General features: G+C 39.6%; 1 protein-coding gene across 1 annotated transcript in view; it reads left to right on the top strand.

The window, feature by feature from the left end:
- LOC128657429 (sulfotransferase 6B1-like) overlaps positions 1 to 18571 on the top strand; it is an 86149-nt gene extending 67578 nt beyond the window's left edge. Inside the window, exons 6-8 of the mRNA XM_053711781.1 lie at positions 1579 to 1673; positions 12483 to 12639; positions 17936 to 18571. Coding sequence (XP_053567756.1) covers positions 1579 to 1673; positions 12483 to 12639; positions 17936 to 18063 — 380 coding nt within the window. The 3' untranslated portion in view covers positions 18064 to 18571. The remainder of the gene's footprint in view (positions 1 to 1578; positions 1674 to 12482; positions 12640 to 17935) is intronic.
- The last annotated feature ends 1883 nt before the right edge of the window (positions 18572 to 20454 follow it).

The following is a 20454-nucleotide window of genomic DNA, read 5'->3' as shown; positions in this document are numbered from 1 at the left end:
GTTGTAGTTTTCTGTTGCTTGTCAGGTTTCTGTTTTCTGGTAGCCATATGGCAGTATTAACATAAAGTGGTAACAATAATGATGGCCTTATCGGGGGTCCTTTTCCTCTGTATTTCCCTTAGAATATAGTAATGATGTGTCTCTGCGAAGTTATGTCCCCAGGGCCTAGTTTCTTATGTGCGTGGCAACTAGCTCCGTCTGTATTATGTGGTTTTGGTTTGTGTCCCTTTAGCTGGTATATCGTTCAGCGTGCAGGGCCTCTCTCTTCGCATATGTAGTTAATAAACTGTTATAACGTTGGGATGTACGACTTACTTAATGTTTGGTGTCGCTGCTGCTCTCTCCTGTTTGTTACAGGGTTGATTCTGTATCTGTGTTTCCAAGAGGCTCGTTCCCTGTATCGGGTTCTGTAGCGTCTGGCTGGAGGTGGCAATCGGTGTCTTGGAAGCCGGTGTCTGAGGATACCTTTGTAAGTGCACTGCTCTGTCTGTCCCAAGTTGTCGGTCTTTCTCTAACCGCGAGACACTGCACGCCACGTGGGTGATTCCGAGAGGCCTCTGCTAATGACCGCTGCAGTCTGGGTTTCTCCGCCGTTTATATGCCTGTTTTCGGTCTCCACACCTAACCCCCTATTTCAGAGATTATGGCACGTTATTGCATGCCCGTTTACTTTGCTTTAGCCCCCTTAGCTATGCTTATATCAAGTGGATGTAGCCGGAGCTTCAGTTAGTTGCGGCCATGTTCTTTCCCGGCCGGCTCCGCCCCCCCAGTTTTGTTTACTTTTAACCTTTGCATGCATGTATTACTGATGTCTTACTTGTACATTAAAGGGACAGTCTAAACCTTAGTCATCTTAAAGTCTTACTTTAGATTAAGCTGCAAATAGCTTCATGCACCTTATTCTATATAAAAAAAAAAGTTATTTTAAAATGACTATAGTTTCTGGCCACTTTCAAATGGCTGCCAACCTCCGCCCACTGATGATATCACAATCTGGGCTACATTTAGGTACTTTGTTGAATAGCATTGACAGTTTGTTGAATCCAACTAGTGAGCCTTTTGTAATTGGATGTCATATGAAGCCCAGATCGGGATGACATCAGTGGATGGAGCTTGGCAGCCATTTCATAGTGACCAGAAATAATAATCATTTTAAAATAACTTTTTTACCATTCCTGCTGCATGATATAGAAAATGTGCAGGATGCTTTTTTGCAGCTTAAGCTAAGGTAAGAGTTTAAGATGACTAAGGTGTAGACTATCCCTTTAAATGCTTATATTTTAAAATTAACTATACACATAGTTAAAATACAGCTCTGGAGCAACGAAGAACTGATTATCCTTTTCCTGAAGATACTTTCCTTACTTTATATGATTGAAATCATCCCTTGTAAATGCATTATTAAAAAGCTGTCATCCCCAGTTTTGGACAAATAGCAATTGTTTTAGTGTATATCAAATTAAGCTGTTATACAGAAACACATGACAAACATTTTTTTACAAATATCAGTACTAGAATACATCCTTGCAGTTAATCTATCTTGAATTTCAACTAATCATTTAAATCTGAAAATTTTAGTTGCTTGGGGATCCTACTTTGATCAAATGGTTGCTTGGAACAAACACATTGACGATGACACTGTATATATAGTAACATATGAAGAGATGAAGCAGGTAAGTTTTCTGTCTCACTAAATATACAAGTGCTCACTCAATTTTTTTTTTTTAATTTTTTTTTTTGGTGTCACCCCCTGGAGGGTGTCACCCGGGTGCGGCCCCCCCTAGTGACGCCACTGCTATGGTTCAGTGAAGCCTCTCTCTCTTTTCTCCTTGTCTCAGACTAGATTAATGGAGTTAGTACAGGATAGCAGAAGTAAAATTACCCAGAATGCTTTTCAATTTTAATTGATGTAGTAACAGTATAAACCGTGAAGTTCTAATGCTATTTTATAGATCGCCCAACACAGTCCAGATATATTGGGACAACAATAAATAAATTATAAACTGTTAACATAGGTCCACTAACATTTAAAATTGTTAAGTAGTTTTACAAGTAAATATGACCTTCATATCTATCACACTTTCCATAGTTCCCAAAAGAAACAAACTCAAGTGTCAATGCAGAGTCTGCTTCTTATTAACTTATAACCACTGAAGGAACATTCAATGTACAGCAGCATTCTCAGCTCTCTCAAATCATATTCTTATGGTGGGCATCTGTAAGGGATCTTGTTGGGAAGAAAAAAATAAATTGGATGAATATAACCATAGAATCCTGACTTTATAAAACAAACCGGTTTCAAAAAGGTATAGGTAACAGCAACCTATCTTAGCAGTTCAGGCACAGAATACAGGGTCATCCAGCCCCTCGTGAATAGACAAACATGAAAAAGGTTACTCCAGCCTAGATTTGATTGATTAAAAAGAGACCTTTATCGATCGATGGTCCAAAATACAAAAACAACAACGTTTCAGACCTGTATCCGGTCCTTATTCATGTCTAGGATTGTAGACATGACTAAGGACAGGATACAGGTCTGAAACATTGTTGTTTTTGTACTTTGGACCATGGATCAATAAAGGTCTCATTTTAATCAATTGCATATAGCCTAAAGTAACCTTTATCATGTTTATAAAACAAACAATAGCCTTGTACGATTAATCTATCTTCACAAATCACTACATGTGCTTTGTATCCTGCTCACAAACTTTTGCTTGAATATATTTGATAAATACAGCAGGGTCATAACTCCACCTGCATCATGGCTGACCCTTCTATGTGCACCCCTACAAATTAGGCTCACAGTTTCAAGAAAGTACATGGATTACCATTTACAATATAGTAACAGGGTTTCCAAGATGGCCACCATATTTCTACAGTTAGGCTGCGCATATCATCTGGCACGACTTCCCAAAATGCTGATCATCTTCCACCTATATGGTTGCTGGTTCAGTTTCTGCTGATTGCATGTGATGATTAATTAGGGAGCCCTGCTACAGCTGTGAGGATTCCACTCCGTGTTTTCATGTTTTCCACTCCTTCTGCAGTTACCTGCTCCCACCTGTATATAAGTCTTCACCACGCCCCAAACAGGTGCTTAGTTATTGTGTATAGTTACTAAGCTCATGAGCATACATTTGTGTTTTTTCCAGCTGGCAATATTGCTAAAATACTAGTACTTCTTCACAGCATTTGGATTACAAATAACCTGCTGCAGTTTGGGTTCCTGTTTCTTTATATTAAGCAATTGTACTTTCTAGAGTGCTTCACACTCCTGGGAGCAACTTGTGTTCGCTTCTATTACCTGAGCTTCATTTGTTCCTGCTATAACTACTCTTGCTTTAACCTTACCTAATAAGGGGAGATCTGTAAATTTAGCGGTTTCGCCGCTAGCCATTCAGAACTGCTGCCATTCACAGGATCACTCGCAGCAGAAGCAGGAGCATTGTTCACTCAAGCAAAGCAGGGTAAATCAGCGGATACCTATTCCGGAGCTGAAAGGGGTTAATTCTGTACTGTTTTTTGGACACTCGTTATTCACAGTGACATCACCAGCACAGCACAACCTCCTCCTCCCAGCTCCACCTACTAACATTGTCAAATCCAGCTAATGGTAAGAGCGAGTAGTATATTCAGAGACTTAGCTTGTTCACTGCACGTATCAGCTGCCTGTCAGCACATCCACAGTACTGGCTTTCCTCACTGCGCTCTCTGTTACTAAAGTGATTACTCTCTCTGATAATATTTTTGCATAGTATCATGTACCTTGGAAGTTACACAGCTTTGCTCCTGCCTAGATTTGCATTTAATTCATTCCAGTTTGATAATTCAAGTGAATGTAATGCATTCAGGTTTATATGAAAATTAACTCTTCACTTTCAACTTCAGTCTATGCTGAACCAATAGCCTAATAATAAAGTGACACATTCACAAAACATATTTCGCTCTTGCAGTTGAGATCCATATATCAGTTAAGTCGTCATAGAATAACTAAGCCTTTGAATCAATGGATCCTGTGGAGCTTCCTCAATTTGTTTATAATCTGTCCGAGAGAGTGGACCAGCTCAGTCAAGGCTTAAGGGAGATGCAAGTGGAAAATTAAACGCTAAGAAAAGTCATAAGAGATACAGTTACTACTAAACAGACCCATACAGATAATATTCCTGAACCCCATATTGCTTTGCAGAAGTCAATACCGCCAGTTCAAAAACGCTTGTCTCCTCACATTCAACCTCAAGCCAAAGACATACCCCAACGATAGCACTAAGGTACTAACCATGATCAGCTACCTCAGAGGTGAACCCCGCATCTGGGCAGACACGCTATATGAAACCAATAATCCAATCCTCTAAAACTTACACAGCTTCCTTGGTGTAATGGATGAATTATACTCGGATGCTAATCTGCAGTATACCGCAGAAAGAAAAATGAGGAAACTTAAACAAGGGAGTCGTCCTGTAGAGAGTTACATAACGGAGTTCAAGCAATTTTCCATAGATCCACAATGGAATGCAATTGCTCTCAAAAACCAGTTTAGGCTTGGCCTTTCGGACGCAGTGAAGGATGAACTCACCCGTACTGACCTACCAGATACTCTGGAAGCCTTAATGAAGCTCTTCAGTCAAATTGATAGGAGACTTCTGGAGAGGAAGTCTGAACGTCAGCACACGGAACCTGTATATAAGAAGGTCAACTATCCTAACCAGTCTCCCAGCACAACTTCAGCTTCTTCCTCTGCTAGTGAAGAAGCAATGGATATCAGTTTCTTTAGAGGGCCACTTACAGCCGAGGAACGAATGAGAAGGAAGGCCAATGGGCTGTGCATGTATTGCGGATCCTCAGCTCATTCTGTCAAGGATTGCCCATCCTTAACAAGAAACCAGAACAGTAAGTGTAGTACCAATGTTTCCTCTTTGATCATGCATAACAAACCACTTCACTGTTCCTTAATTCTGTCTTTACAGTGGGGAAATAACCGTAAGATGATAGAGGCCATCGTGGACACCGGAGCACAAGCAAATTATATTGATAAAGCATTTGTGTGTGAGAATAAAATACCTTCAACGAAAACATTGTCTCCTATCTCCCTTCGTGTAGTTGATGGTACAGAAATTTCTTCTGGACATATTACACACCACACCATACCACTTTCTATGACAGTGTCCAGTACACACCACTAATACATTAGTTTTGATATCATATCAACCCCACTATTTCCTATAGTCTTAGGTTTAAATTGGTTGCAGCTCCATGAACCATATATAAACTTGAAAACCTTGCAGATACAACTTAACTCACCGTACTGTTCACAGACATGCTATAAGAACATACTGCTATTGTCCACAACATCCACTGACACAGTAGTACCAGCCATTCCAGGGGTTTACAGTCGTTTCTCAGAGGTTTTCAGCAAAAAGGAAGCAGATACACTTCCTCCACACTGCTCATACGACTGTCCAATAGCGTTAAAACCAGGCACAACACCTCCTCTACGGCATTTGTACCCTCTCTCCCAGCCAGAGTTGGACCATCTAAAATCCTACCTTGATGAGAACCTAAAGAAAGGCTTCATTAGACCTTCTGTCTCTCCTGCAGGAGCAGGATTCTTTTTCGTGTGTAATAAAGATCAATCTTTATGACCCATTGTAGATTTCAGAGAGCTCAATAAGATCACCATCAAGAATAGGTACCCTCTTCCCCTCATCCTGGAACTCATAGAAAGGCTCCGGCATGCTACTATCTTCACTAAACTAGATCTGAGGGGAGCCTACAACCTTGTGCTCACCGCCTTTAGAACAAGATACGGGTTGTTTGAATATCTGGTCATGCCCTTTGGATTGACTAACGCACCTGCAACATTTCAATTCTTCGTTAACGACATCTTCCATGACCTTCTAGACACCTGTGTAGTGGTATACCTGGACGATATTCTGATCTACTCCCCTGATCTGGAAACTCATGTAAAACATGTAAGCTGGGTCCTAGCAAGACTCCAAGTTCACAGGCTCTACGCCAAATTGGAAAAATGTATATTCCATACAGACAAAATCGAGTTCCTGGGATACTCCATTAGCCCAACGGGAATTAAAATGCAAGAGAACAAAGTAGATGCTGTAAAATCTTGGCTAGTGCCTACCAATCGGAAGGATCTACAAAAATTTCTTGGTTTCAGCAACTACTACAGGAAATTTATCCGTAATTTCTCAAAGCTTGCTAAACCCCTGACCAAACTTACCAGTCCATCTTGTCGGTTCCAATGGTCGAACGAAGCAGCTGAAGCATTTGCACGATTGAAATAATCTTTTTCTTCAGCACCCATTCTGAAGTACCCTGACCCCAGTCTCCAATTCATACTGGAGGTGGATTCCTCGGACTATGCCCTAGGGGCAGTTCTATCCCAAAGGAAGAGTCCCCAAGAACCCATGTATCCTATTGGCTTTTACTCCAAAACAATGTCTCCACCAGAGATTAATTATTCCTTAGGGGATAAAGAACTCTTAGCTATCAAACGCGCCTTTGAATTCTGGAGACACCTACTAGAGGGTACGAGTACACCCATTATAATCTACACTGACCACCGAAATCTAGAGTTCCTACAGAAAAATAAAACCTTATCCGCTAGGCAAGTTAGGTGGAGCCTGTATTTTAGTCGCTTCGACTTCCACATAATATACAGGCCTGGCTCAAAAAATGGTAAGGCTGATGCCCTTTCAAGGAGAGATCCACGACCAGTACCAGAACAAAATCCTTCTTATATCATACCGGCAGAACGCTTCCTAGCATTACTACCTATTCCCACCAAAGAGTTACAAGCAGCTCTAGCATCAGATAAACATATACCCTCTCAAGACCTAACGTTACATCATGGTTTGTACTATCACGGTTCCAATCTCTATGTACCCGAACGACTAAGAAGAGAGGTAATTAAACAACATCATGACCCACCTTTGATAGGTCATCCCGGTATCAAACGTACTAAGGAACTGATCACCAGAACATACTGGTGGCCTTCCATGGAGAACACCATTAAGGATTATATCCAACATTGTACGATTTGCATCATTTCCAAACCTGAAAGAAAACCCCCCTATGGGCACCTAATTCCTATAGAAGCTCTCATGACCCCATGGTCCCATCTTGGAATGGACTTTATTGTCGACTTATCTCATAGTTCTGGCTATAACCTAGTGGTCATTGACCACCTAACTAAAATTGCGTAGTACGTTATCATGGCCTCCCAACCATTTTGACCACTGACAGAGGCGCCCAGTTTACCTCCAAATTTTGGAAGGCCCTCACTAACACTCTACAAATCGATCAAAGATTGAGCACTGCTTTTCACCCGCAGTCAAATGGCCAAACAGAGAGGGTGAATCAGTGGTTAGAGAAGTATTTACACAGTTACTGTTCCTATCACCAATCTGAATGGTCAACCTACCTGACAACCGCAGAATTCGCATACAATAATACTATCAATAGTTCCACTAAGTACACTCCTTTCTTCGCTAACTATGGCTTTAACCCCCGATTCTCCCTCCAAACCTCAGGTTCAGAGAACTCACCTTCTGTGGATGAATTCACACAAAAACTTTCTGAAACCCATCAACAACTACACCAAAATATTCAACTGGCTCAGGTATATCAGAAAAAATATTATGACCTACGTCGGAGACCATCACCCTCCTACAGGGTCAGTGATATGGTTTGGCTGTCAACCAAACACATCAAAATGCACCTTCCAAGTAAAAAACTTGCTGGGTTTTTCATTGGCCCCTTTAGTATTAATAAAATCATCAACTCAAACGCAGTCAGTCTCGATCTTCCCTCCATGTTGGCCATTCATCCCACTTTTCATGTGTCCCTGCTGAAACCATATTCTGGCGATCGTGGAGTGAAGTCTCTGCTACCACCTACACCTGTCCGATTTTACTCCGATACATTAGAAGTTCAGGATCTTCTGGATTCTAGATATGTGAGAGGCGAGTTACAATACCTTGTAAGATGGAAAGGATTTTCCCCGGATGATGACACCTGGAAGCCTCATTCTCATGACTCATTTCCCGTTTCCATAGGCAATACCCAGATAGACCAAAGCATCAAGCCGTGGACGGCTGATTTGAGGAGGGGGGTCTGTGAGGATTCTATTACCTGAGCTTCATTTGTTCCTGCTATAACTACTCTTGCCTTAACCTTACCTAACAAGGGAGATCTGTAAATTTAGCGGTTTCGCCACTAGCCGTTCAGAAGTGCTGCCATTCACAGGATCACTCGCAGCAGAAGCAGGAGCATTGTTCACTCAAGCAAAGCAGGGTAAATCAGCGGATACCTATTCCGGAGCTGAAAGGGGTTAATTTTGTACTGTTTTCTGGACACTCGTTATTCACAGTGACGTCACCAGCACAGCACAACCTCCTCCTCCCAGCTCCGCCTGCTAACAATGTCAAATCCAGCTAACGGTAAGAGCGAGTAGTATATTCAGAGACTTAGCTTGTTCACTGCAAGTATCAGCTGCCTGTCAGCACATCCACAGTACTGGCTTTCCTCACTGCGCTCTCTGTTACTAAAGTGATTACTCTCTCTGATAATATTTTTGCATAGTATCATGTACCTTGGAAGTTACACAGCTTTGCTCCTGCCTAGATTTGCATACATTTAATTCATTCCAGTTTGATAATTCAAGTGAATGTAATACATTCTGGTTTATATGAAAATTAACTCTTCATTCAACTTCAGTCTATGCTGAACCAATAGCCTGATAATAAAGTGACACATTCACAAAACATATTTCGCTCTTGCAGTTGAGATCCATATATCAGTTAAGTCCTCATAACAGCCTTTGCCCTGGAGCCAATCACTGTTTAGTAACACCCCTGCCATCACTGGCTGTCTATCACTGGCTATCTGAGCACACACTGTTTCAAATCCTGGTTGACGGACCACAGTAAAAGCTTTCATGAAAAATATATATTTTTAAACATTGTTGCTAACGGAAGTGCATCTCAGTTTTGGCTGGGATGTCCCTTTAAAGTGAAAGCTCCACATATTTGGAAAGGTCTTCTCCTAACTAGCATATCGATATGCTTATTTACTACAAAAGTCATCAGTACACTAAATAATGTTCCTTTTATTCCTGCTACATTACCTCAATGAATGCAGCCTCTCTCTACGATTTTTGATTATGCTTATTTGAGTATTCTAGCCAATAAGAGCCTCACCATGTGCCCCATGTAAATGTATAGCAGCACGCTCCCGTGCTTGGGACTCTGTCATCAACTTGAAATGCTCATGCGCTACTCGTTACGCTATTTGCGCAGCAGAAGAAGTGAATTTGCTTTACCGGTTGCAATTCACTTGAATCCATCTGCAAGGATATCAGCACGTGTAGTATGCGTGCTCCACCAATATTTTATCTATTCTTTGGTGAGTTTGTAAATCAATCTAAAGGATTATGACAGCAAATTTACTTCTTCTATTGCGCAAATAGCGTAAGGAGTAGCGCATGCGCATTTCAAGTTGATGACAGAGTTCCAAGCACAAGACCATGCTGCTATACATTTACACGGGGAGCATGGTGAGGCTCTGATTGGCTAGAAGAGCTGCCACTCAAATAAGCATAATCAAAAATCGTAGAGAGAGGCTGCATTCATTGAGGTAATGTAGCAGGAATAAAACGAACATTATTTAGTATACTGATGACTTTTGTAGTAAATAAGCATATCGATATGTTAGTTAGGAGAAGACCTTTCCAAATATGTGGAGCAGTTTGGGTCAATTTACCATCACTTTAGGTTGAAATACTTTTTATTATTGTTTTGCTGCATATATAACATAACAGTGTACCTTGTGTATAAACATTTCTTAGGAAAATTAGAGTATGCAAATTAAGACAATACACTACATACATTATCCATCCACAATTTTTCTTTTTTTTTAAAAAAAACATAAAAACCATTTAAACTAAATCTAACTACAAAAAAATAACCTAACCTTTTCCCGTCCAGCAGTGTCCAACAGATTAAGCTTCAATTTTGTTTCACTAGATATGGCCCCAAAGAGTAACTCCAGCCCCTCAACCATTCCAGCCCTCGTCTATTTTATATTTATTTATTCAGGGTCCAGTGGATCCAGATATTATGGAAATTTTCTATTGTGCCCTGCATCCATGCTGCCGATTCCGACATGTTATAGATATCCTCAATTTTAGTAAGTACCTCACTCCAATCCGGGGCTCCTACCTTCCATTTCCTAGCTATACATAATCTAGTGGCAGTACATACTATGTTAATCCATTTATTGGCAGCTGAGTTTAGAGAGTCTAGGTGAGTGTGTAGCAAAGCTTTTGAGATTGATAGTGTGAATGTATCATCTAGTATTCTCCTAATCAATTGTTGCAATTTATACCAAATTGGTGTTATCATTGGGCATTCCCACCACATGTGGAGATAAGAACCCACCTCCTTACATCCTCTGTAGCATAATCTATTTCTTTCAGGAGTGTAGTGCGAAGTCTTTAAAGGGGTCAGATACCATCTATAAGCTGTCTTAATTGAGTTTTCTATTAAATCTGCTCCCATCAAGCTTCTACTTAGTTAGGAGAAGATCTGTCTCCACTCATCATCGCTATATGTGGTGCCTAAATCGTGTTCCCAGCTAATGTGGAGCCTCGGTTTTGTTGTCTCTTTCGCGTTTTGAATAGCCATATATAAGTGCGTAATCGTTTTTTTTGCCTACCTGGAGATAAAATGAGTTGTTCTAAAGTAGTGTTCTTTGTCTCAGTGGAACCCTGTCTATATTTATTTATGGCATGCGAGAGCTGGAGGTACAAAAACCAGTGTAGTGTGTCTGGGTGGATCTTATCCCTCAGTTGATTGAAAGTCAGTACCTTTCCCCCTTCCATGAAATCAGCCACCCTGTACAAACCCTTGTTTTCCCATTTGCTTATTTGTTTTTGGAAATCAGTTGGAAGCAACGTCCCTAATGGCTTAATGATAGTCTGTGGTGTAATTAGTTTTAGTGTCTTAGTTAATGACTTCCATAATGTTTTAGAGTCTTCTGTAGTTGTTAGAGGAGCTAATCGTTGGGTGTTTGTGTCTTTTGGGCTCCATAATAGTTCCCTTGGGTCCGTCAGTCCCCCAATGTCTGTCTCGACACTAGGCCATGTCATTCCTTGACAGTCTTTACTTAGTAGTACACATTGCGCCAGTCTGGCTGCATGATAAAAATCTCGGAGGTCTGGGACACCCAATCCTCCTAATTGTTTATGTTGTTTTAGAATGTGCGCAGCTATTCTAGCTTTTTTATGTCCTCTAAGAAATTTAATGAGTTTGGACTGTAACTCGTTTAGTTCTTTCAAGGGAATTTTGATTGGTAGAGCTCTGAATAGGTATAGCAATCTCGGTAAGATGTTCATCTTTATTGCCGAAAATCTACCTAACCATGAAAAGTTGCCTTTTTTCCATTTGGATATATCTTTCCTTATAGTTTTAAATATTGGGTTATAATTGACCCTATATAGTGCTTCCATTATGTCTGTGATATTTATTGCTAAGTATTTGATGTACCCCTTTGCCCACTTAAAGTCCCAGTTCGCTTCTATTAATTTTTGTGTATGCTTTGGGATGAATATGGGTAATGGTTCACATTTCTCGGAGTTGATTTTAAAACCCGAAACCCTAGAAAATTCATCTAGTAGGTTATACAGGGTGGGCAGGGAGAGCATGGGTTTGGAGATTGAGAGCAGAATATCATCCGCAAACAATGTTGCTTTGTATTCTCCCTTATTCAATTTAACCCCATGTATTTCTTTAGACTTCTGAATGCAGGCAGCCAGAGGTTCTACGCACAAGGCGAACAGCAGTGGCGAAAGTGGACACCCTTGACGTGTGCCGTTCAGGATATGTATAGTTCTCGATTGGTAGCCTGCTATCCTAATTGTTGCAGTTGGGCCTGAGTATATGTTTCTAATTGTATCTAAAAACTTTTTGCCAAATCCCATATGCTCAAGGACTGCCATCATATATCCCCAATTTACCATCACTTTAAAGGGACATTCCAGCCAAAACTGAGATGCACTTCCTTTAGCAACAATGTTTAAAAATATATATTTTTCATGAAAGCTTTTACTGTGCTCCGTCAACCAGGATTTGAAACAGTGTGTGCTCAGATAGCCAGTGATAGATAGCCAGTGATGGCAGGGGTGTTACTAAACAGTGATTGGCTCCAGGGCAAAGGCTGTTATGAGGACTTAACTGATATATGGATCTCAACTGCAAGAGCGAAATATGTTTTGTGAATGTGTCACTTTATTATCAGGCAATGTTGAGACAAGACAACATTTTACAAACAAATACAGACGTAATTGAGGGCATATTCCTGTGGGAACTCACAATCTAGAAACTCATGTTGTAAAGTGCTAGGAAAATGTTAGTACATTTTTTATATAACAAAGGCTCATAATCATTTTTGTCCCAATTCGTGTACAGGACTTAAAGGCAGCAGTAAAGAAGATGGCAGGTTTCCTTGGGATTTCTCTGAATGAAGAACAAGTACAGCAAATTGCTGATGATGGAACATTCAAGTCCATGAAAGAGAAAGCCAAAGAATCATATGGAGATTTTGTGCCAGTGTTCTTTAGAAAAGGTAACAAATGAATGCAAATGTATTGATTTATTTATTAATCTGGGGCTTTAAAAGTAAAGCATTACAGCAACTCAGCACAACATGGTCATCAATTGGGGGCTGCTAGTACGACTGCCTCTCCTGCTTGCTTCACTGTAAGTTTCATGCTTCAAAGTTACAATGCTTGCAGCTCCCTGTAGGACTTTTTAAATTTATTTTGTGTTTGGTGCAATTTTTAAAACCCTTACACTTTACGTGAGATTTTCAGTCGCACTAACCCAACAAACGCAAATTATGTTTGCGCTTGAGCACAGCTGTTTACTTTCATCTTGTAATATGCGTGCAAGTTAAAGCAGTTGCGATATTGCTTACAGCGTCCTCCACTAACAATAGTGCGCCACTTGTAATCTTGTCCTGTGTTAGCTAAAAGAACCAGTGATTATATAATCTAACAAATTAGAGCTTGTATTTTTTTTTAGATTGTCCCTTTAACACACATATATATATAAATATAACATACTTGATAAATATGTTCCTTAGTATAACAGAAAATGGAGCTATACAACTCTTTTTAAATGCAATACTTTTGATAAACACCTGTCTTATTTATTAATTTATAAAAATGTTTTACCAGAAAAAATACATTGAGATTTCTCTCATTTTCAAGTATGTCCTGAGCAATACATTACATATTGTAATTTTTTACATAGCTATACACAGACACAAGGTCTTTTTATAATTTAAAGTCTTTACAAGATTAATTGCTGGAGGATTTGGTGGTTTCCGGGAGGTTTTTCAACAGTTGAGGAACTCTGAATGAGAACGCCGACCGACCAGCTTCCTTGTTGTAACGGGGGATGGATAGTAGAGTGGAAGAAGAGGACCTTAAGATATAGGGGATTGGGGAGCAGGGGTGAGCATACTGCTCAGGAAGTGCGGGAGTTTCTCCGAAAAGTGGTTATAGACAAGGAAGAGAGGTGAAGAAAGCATCTAGAGTCAAACGAGAGCCAGTTTAGTTCTTTCAACATATCACAATGATGAGTTTTTTAATCACATTGCAGGACAAACCGGCATAATGAGTTATAGAGAGTTGTAAGTTTACTGAGATGGATCTGAGGCGCAAACGCATACACAACATCCCCATAATCGATTGCCAGGATCAGCAATTGTTGTACAATATGTTTCCTAACCTAAAGATTTAGACAAAATGTATTTTTAAACAGGGCTCCAAATTTTAGGGTATAGTTTAGACAATAGTTTGTCAATATGATGTCCAAATAACAGGTTAGGATCAAGCCAAATACTGAGATACTTACAGGAGTTGACAGGGGCCAAAAATCGTGGTTACTGTTTTGTTAGTGTTTAGAGGCAAAGTCCAGACAGCAGCATCAATGTAGCTTCAAAATGGCTTTATTTAATTTAAATAAAGCCATTTTGAAGCTACATTGGTGCTGCAGTCTGGATATTGCCTTATATTGTATATGCGTGAGATTAATTGCTGGATGATTTGGTGGTTTCCGGGAGGTTTTTCAACAGTTGAGGAACTCTGAATGAGAACGCCGACCGACCAGCTTCCTTGTTGTAACGGGGGATGGATAGTAGAGTGGAAGAAGAGGACCTTAAGATATAGGGGATTGGGGAGCAGGGGTGAGCATACTGCTCAGGAAGTGCGGGAGTTTCTCCGAAAAGTGGTTATAGACAAGGAAGAGAGGTGAAGAAAGCATCTAGAGTCAAACGAGAGCCAGTTTAGTTCTTTCAACATATCACAATGATGAGTTTTTTAATCACATTGCAGGACAAACCGGCATAATGAGTTATAGAGAGTTGTAAGTTTACTGAGATGGATCTGAGGCGCAAACGCATACACAACATCCCCATAATCGATTGCCAGGATCAGCAATTGTTGTACAATATGTTTCCTAACCTAAAGATTTAGACAAAATGAATTTTTAAACAGGGCTCCAAATTTTAGGGTATAGTTTAGACAATAGTTTGTCAATATGATGTCCAAATGACAGGTTAGGATCAAGCCAAATACTGAGATACTTACAGGAGTTGACAGGGGCCAAAAATCGTGGTTACTGTTTTGTTAGTGTTTAGAGGCAAAGTCCAGACAGCAGCATCAATGTAGCTTCAAAATGGCTTTATTTAATTTAAATAAAGCCATTTTGAAGCTACATTGGTGCTGCAGTCTGGATATTGCCTTATATTGTTCTGGGGTGAGTACAGTACCACTCAGGGTGCACCTTTTTGCAGGAGTGTTGGACTTTTCTATTTGTGTATATGATCATTGTTAATGTTTAGAAACAGTTTATTTATACAGATCCATCTTTTGACCTGATGCAACATAGCTTCAAGTTGTGATATGTTTTGTTGCATATATTATAGTGTTAGCCTTATACATGTGTACAGTTGAGTTTTTGCAAACTAAAGAAAGATCATTTATAAATACAGAGAACAAGAAGGGCCCTAAAATTGAACCCTGGGGCACACTGCACGTTACTTTGAGAGAGCTGGAGACATTGTTAGAAATAGACACAGATTAAAAGTATGAGCAGAACCAATTTAACGATTTATGATTTAAACCCAAGGAAAATAGCTCCAGTCAGTTTGCCTTGTTCCATTCCAGTCTGTACATCATTGGTAACTTTTAAAAAAAGCTGTTACAGTAGTGGTTTGGCTCGATGGGAACATGGTAGAGAAATCCTGCACAGTTGGCTATAGGCATATTTCTCCAATATTTTGGACAACACAGGGAGAAAGGATATAGGCCTCCACTTTTGTGGACTGGAACAACCCTTTTTATTTTCCATGCCTTGGGGACACAGCCAGACATCAGGAGGTGTTAATTAAAGGGACAGTCTACACCAAAATTTTTCTTATTTAAAAAGATAGATAATCCCTTTATTACCCATTCCCTGTTTTTGCATAACCAACACAGTTATATTAATATACTTTTTACCTCTGTGATTACCTTGTATCTAAGCCTTTGCAGACAGCCTCCTTATCTAAGTGCCTTTGACAGACATGCAGTGTAGTCAATCAGTGAAGACTCCTAAATAACTTCATGGGAGTGAGCACAATGTTATCTATATGACACATGTGAACTAGCACAGTCTAACTGTGAAAAAACTTTCAAAATGCTCTGAGATAGGAGGCGGTTTTCAACTGTTTAGAAATCAGTTTGAGCCAAGCTAGGTTTAGCTTTTCAAAAATACCACCAAGGGAACAAAGCAAATTTGATGATAAAAGTAAATTGGAAAGTTGTTTAAAATTGCATGCCCTATCTGAATCATGAAAGTTTAGTTTTGACTTTACTGTCTCTTTAAGGATGCAGGGGGAAGGGCAGTAGCAGGTGCACTGAGCTTTAGGAGCATATCAGGTAAGTGGTCAGGGTCAGACTGAGATCTCATTTCTAGATCTTTGAGATGATCTGTTATTTCATTAGTGGATACAGGTACAAAACTACATTTATTTGTACCGTTGGTTGGGAGGAGAGTTGCTGAGTCTATGATATTAACTTCTCTTACATCCTCCCTTTTACATTTAGCAATTAGGGAGGTGGCACATTCAACAAAATAGTTATTAAATGAGTTAGCAATGGCTATGGGGCACTATAGTATATCAGTGTCTGTTTTTATGCTTGTGGGCATTGTGTGGTTAGGTGGGTTATAGAGGTTTTGATCAAACTCCAGAAGTTGGACGAGATTTAACCGATTTCTCGCAGCTGGTCTAAAAAATAGAGGGTTTTGGTTTCCAAGTGCAAATAAAGGTTATGTAGAATATATTGTGACTGTACTTGGCATGACAGGCGTATGGAATAGCAGTTGATGATCATTGGCAAGGCAGGAGTACAGAATTGCTAGGCATGGTGTAAATAATTAACATTTTCATTGTTTACATTGATAAGTGTTTATTTAATTAAAATATGTTTTAATAAGCTTTAAAATGAGTTAATGAATTGTCACTGAGCCCAGCCCCTAACAATTTATTTGAGCTGCTGTTGCTAGTCATTCCCTACAGCTAAGTTTTTGGTTCTCTTCCCTTCTTACTGATTCAGAATTATGTCTGGGCCAGTCAGTCACACACAAAGCGCTACTGCTTACACCTGCTAGTTGCTGCTCCGGAACTCTGCTTACACCTGCTAGTTGCTCTGTGTGCATGAATACTTAAACTCCAATATGACAGTGCACTGTGTAAAGATGCAGAGTTTCACTAACCAGCACATGTAAAGAGATAAAATAAGAGAGCAGATTTGAAGAGAGCTGCAGGCACAAGAGGAAAATTAATAGTATGATGAGTAGTAACCAAAGTGAAATAGTTGTGCCCAGCAGTTTAATGTCCCTTTAACTGCAGTGCCAATTCCAATCTTTTTGCAAAATGTTCAACTAATTTATCTATGAAAATCCCCATAGACTTTAATGATGATTTTCTGGAGATCCCTTTCCAGGAGTTAAAGAAACATAATACTCATATGCTAAATCACTTGAAAGTGATGCAGCATAACTGTAAAAAGCTGACAGGAGAATATCACCTGAGAATCTCTATGTAAAAATGGAAGATATTTGACCTCACAATTTCCTCAGTTTACCAGAGTAAGTGCTGTGTAAAAAGTTATCTTTCAGTTACTGCCCAGCTGCAGGTAAAAATAAAAAAAAATGAAGAAATGAACAGCAGCCAATCAGCATCAGCAGTGCTGAGGTCATGAACCCTTTTACTGTGATCTCATGAGATTTTACTTAACTCTCATGAGATTTCATAGTTAACTTCCTTAAACTGAATAGGGAAATAACATGAGTGTGCATGAGGAATGCTCCCTTGCAGGCCCCGGGACAGGCATACTGATTTGCTTCTTAACCCTTTTACAATAGGGTTATTTATGAAGTAAAATATCTTTCTTTTTTTACATAGAGATGTTCAGGTGATATTCTCTAGTCCGCTTTTATGCAGCTATACAAAGCATAGCATGACCCTAGCACTGCTGCTGCTGATTGGCTATTGTAGTCTTTTTTTTCAGTTTGTAGCTGGACAGTAGCTGAAGTATTTGTGTTACCAGAACATTTACTCTTATAAACTGAAGAAATAATGAGGCAAAATATCTTCCATTTTTACATTGATATGTTCAGGTGATATTTTCTTGTCAGATTTTTATAGTTATGCTGCATTACTTTCAAATGATTGTGGGCATTGTGGCTAGGGGGTTATAGAGTTTTATGTCCAATGTGTTTTATTAACACATTGAATGTCCCTTTAAAATAATGCAAACATACTTTCTATGGAAAATGTATCTAATAATGTATATTGTGTTTTATTGCAGGGGAAGTTGGAGACTGGAAGAATTATTTTACAGAAGCTCAAAACCAAGAAATTGATGCAAAATTTGAAGAGTACTTAGCGGGAACGAAACTGGGAGAAATGATAAATTATAATGTATACTGTAAATAATGAATGTTTGATGGAATATAAACATCCAATCAATGGCCTCTGTTCTAATCCAAAACACATTGTCATATGAAAACCTCTGACTTTAAACAGCATTATTTAAATTTGAAAAGAAAACAAAAACTTACTTTTGTGTAGGAAAAACAGGAACATCTGGTTAACAGCAGCAAAACTAAACAGTAAACATCAGGATTTGCACCGCATTCACAGAAGCCAAATATATGTGATCAATTTGACAACTAATTAATTCAGTATTGGTGTTTACAGCTAAATGTGTTGGATTGTATGTTTTTTTCTTATAAATAGCAATTCATAACAAGTTTTATTTGAGCTATATTTGACTTTTAAACGTGAATGAAGCAGGTACAAAACATTATATACAGTAGAATTGCATAATCAAGAAATATATAATAAAAAAACATATTGCAATTACACTAACTTTCAATTTTAAATGAGCAGTAGACTATTTTGATTACTTAATGTCCTTTAATTAAAGTTAACTGGTTAAAAATGTATTCCTTATTTATGATGTTTATACATGTGTTGCTCACATATCAATATTCTGTTTTATATATATATATATATATATATATATATATATATATATACAGTATATATACATTATATATATATATTTCTCGCACATTTAAGCACTCACTGGACTTTAGTCAAATCAAAGAATATAATTTAGTATGAGGTTTCGGGACAAGACTTACAGGCCCATTTATCAAGCTCCGTACGGAGCTTGAAGGGCCGTGTTTCTGGCGAGTCTTCAGACTCGCCAGAAACACAACTTATGAAGCAGCGGTCTAAAGACCGCTGCTTCATAACCCTGTCCGCCTGCTCTGAGCAGGTGGACAGGAATCGCCGGAAATCAACCCGATCGAATACGATCGGGTTGATTGACAGCTCCCTGCTGGCGGCCGATTGGCCGCGAATCAGCAGGGGGCGGCGTTGCACCAGCAGCTCTTGTGAGCTGCTGGTGCAATGTTAAATGTGGAGAGCGTATTGCTCTCCGCATTTAGCGAGGTCTTGCGGACCTGATCCGTAGTGACGGATCAGGTCCGCAAGCCCTTTGATAAATGGGCCCCTGTGTCTCTTCCTCAGACAGCATACACTGTGTAAAAACAGGCAATATGTAGCCCAAGAACCCGAACACACCCCTATCTAGCCCAATCAGAGTGGTATTTGTATGAACCCAATCAAAAACGACCAAGTGCCAAATGTACAAAAGTGAGTGCAAAAAGTAAAACGCCACAGTTTTGGGATTGTTAAGAAAACACTCCCAAGCCGCGTCATAGGGAGCTGAGATGCTCATATCCTTGCTCTTCTCACTCCCAGCGTTACCAGCAAGCTGGAAGCTCTGGGACTGACGTCATCTAAGCATTCAGTGAACGCCCAGCACCTCGCTTGGAAGCCTTCCCTGAACGCTCCAAGCGTGGCTGGGCTCTCTGGAGGCTCTTGCCGAACGCAGCTTAAAGGATTACTTTCTGTTATAATTTTTAAGCTAAATAACTAACATATTAAAGTTAATAAACTTTAATTAAAACCTACTGACCTATATTTTCTCCAAAACGAAGTTTCATAACGTTCTAAAAGTTATATCTTTTATTCGCCGATGATGTGACGTTATCCTGCCCACTATTTTCAGCACTGCATGTTCAAAATACTTAAACCAATAACTTTGTGTTTAAAGCGCCATTTTGAAACCTAGGTATTTTAAACGGATTGGTAGAGAGCAAAGGATACCCACGGAGTGGGTTTGGAAAACAATTACATTTGCAGACAAGATTTCTGATATGCGGTAGAGATATGTTAATGAAATGCTTTTGATAAAAAGCGTATTTGGGGTAGTTAGTTAGTAACAGGCATATAAAATATTTACTTACAGTGGCCCTTTAAGGGGTTAATCTAAACATCGCTCATCGCTGACTGTTATATCCTCAGGGCCAATCATCAACTTTATGACATATGCGGAACCACTTTGGCCGAGAGCACATGACTAATTAGCATAATCTGACGTCATATCCGGTGGTGGGTCAAAGCATTATTGCTCAAAGTGCAGGTCCTTTAACACATTACCAAATTAGCAAATTGAATAAAACTAATTTTAAGGGTACTTACCGGGACCCTCCTCTCCAGTCTCGGCACACGCCAAGAGTGCCGCTCTCCATCTCGGCATCCCATATGGAGGGACACCAAGACTCCAGTCTCTCTTCAGCTGTGGCTGCAGCTCTCTTAGCATGCACAGCCACGTGCTGCATAGATTTAAAGGGGCCATCTCCTAATTATAGGAACTCCCACTTGGAGGACTCAGGTGTAGGAGTTCCTTTAAAAGCTCATGCAGCCCATCACTCTGGGCTGAGTTATTGCTTACTTACCTTGCTCCTGAGA

This window comes from Bombina bombina, chromosome 4 (genome assembly GCF_027579735.1).
Source record: "Bombina bombina isolate aBomBom1 chromosome 4, aBomBom1.pri, whole genome shotgun sequence".
Classification (NCBI taxonomy): domain Eukaryota; kingdom Metazoa; phylum Chordata; class Amphibia; order Anura; family Bombinatoridae; genus Bombina; species Bombina bombina.
The sequence above is the reverse complement of the archived record's forward strand: the minus strand, read 5'-3'. Positions and strand labels throughout refer to the sequence as shown.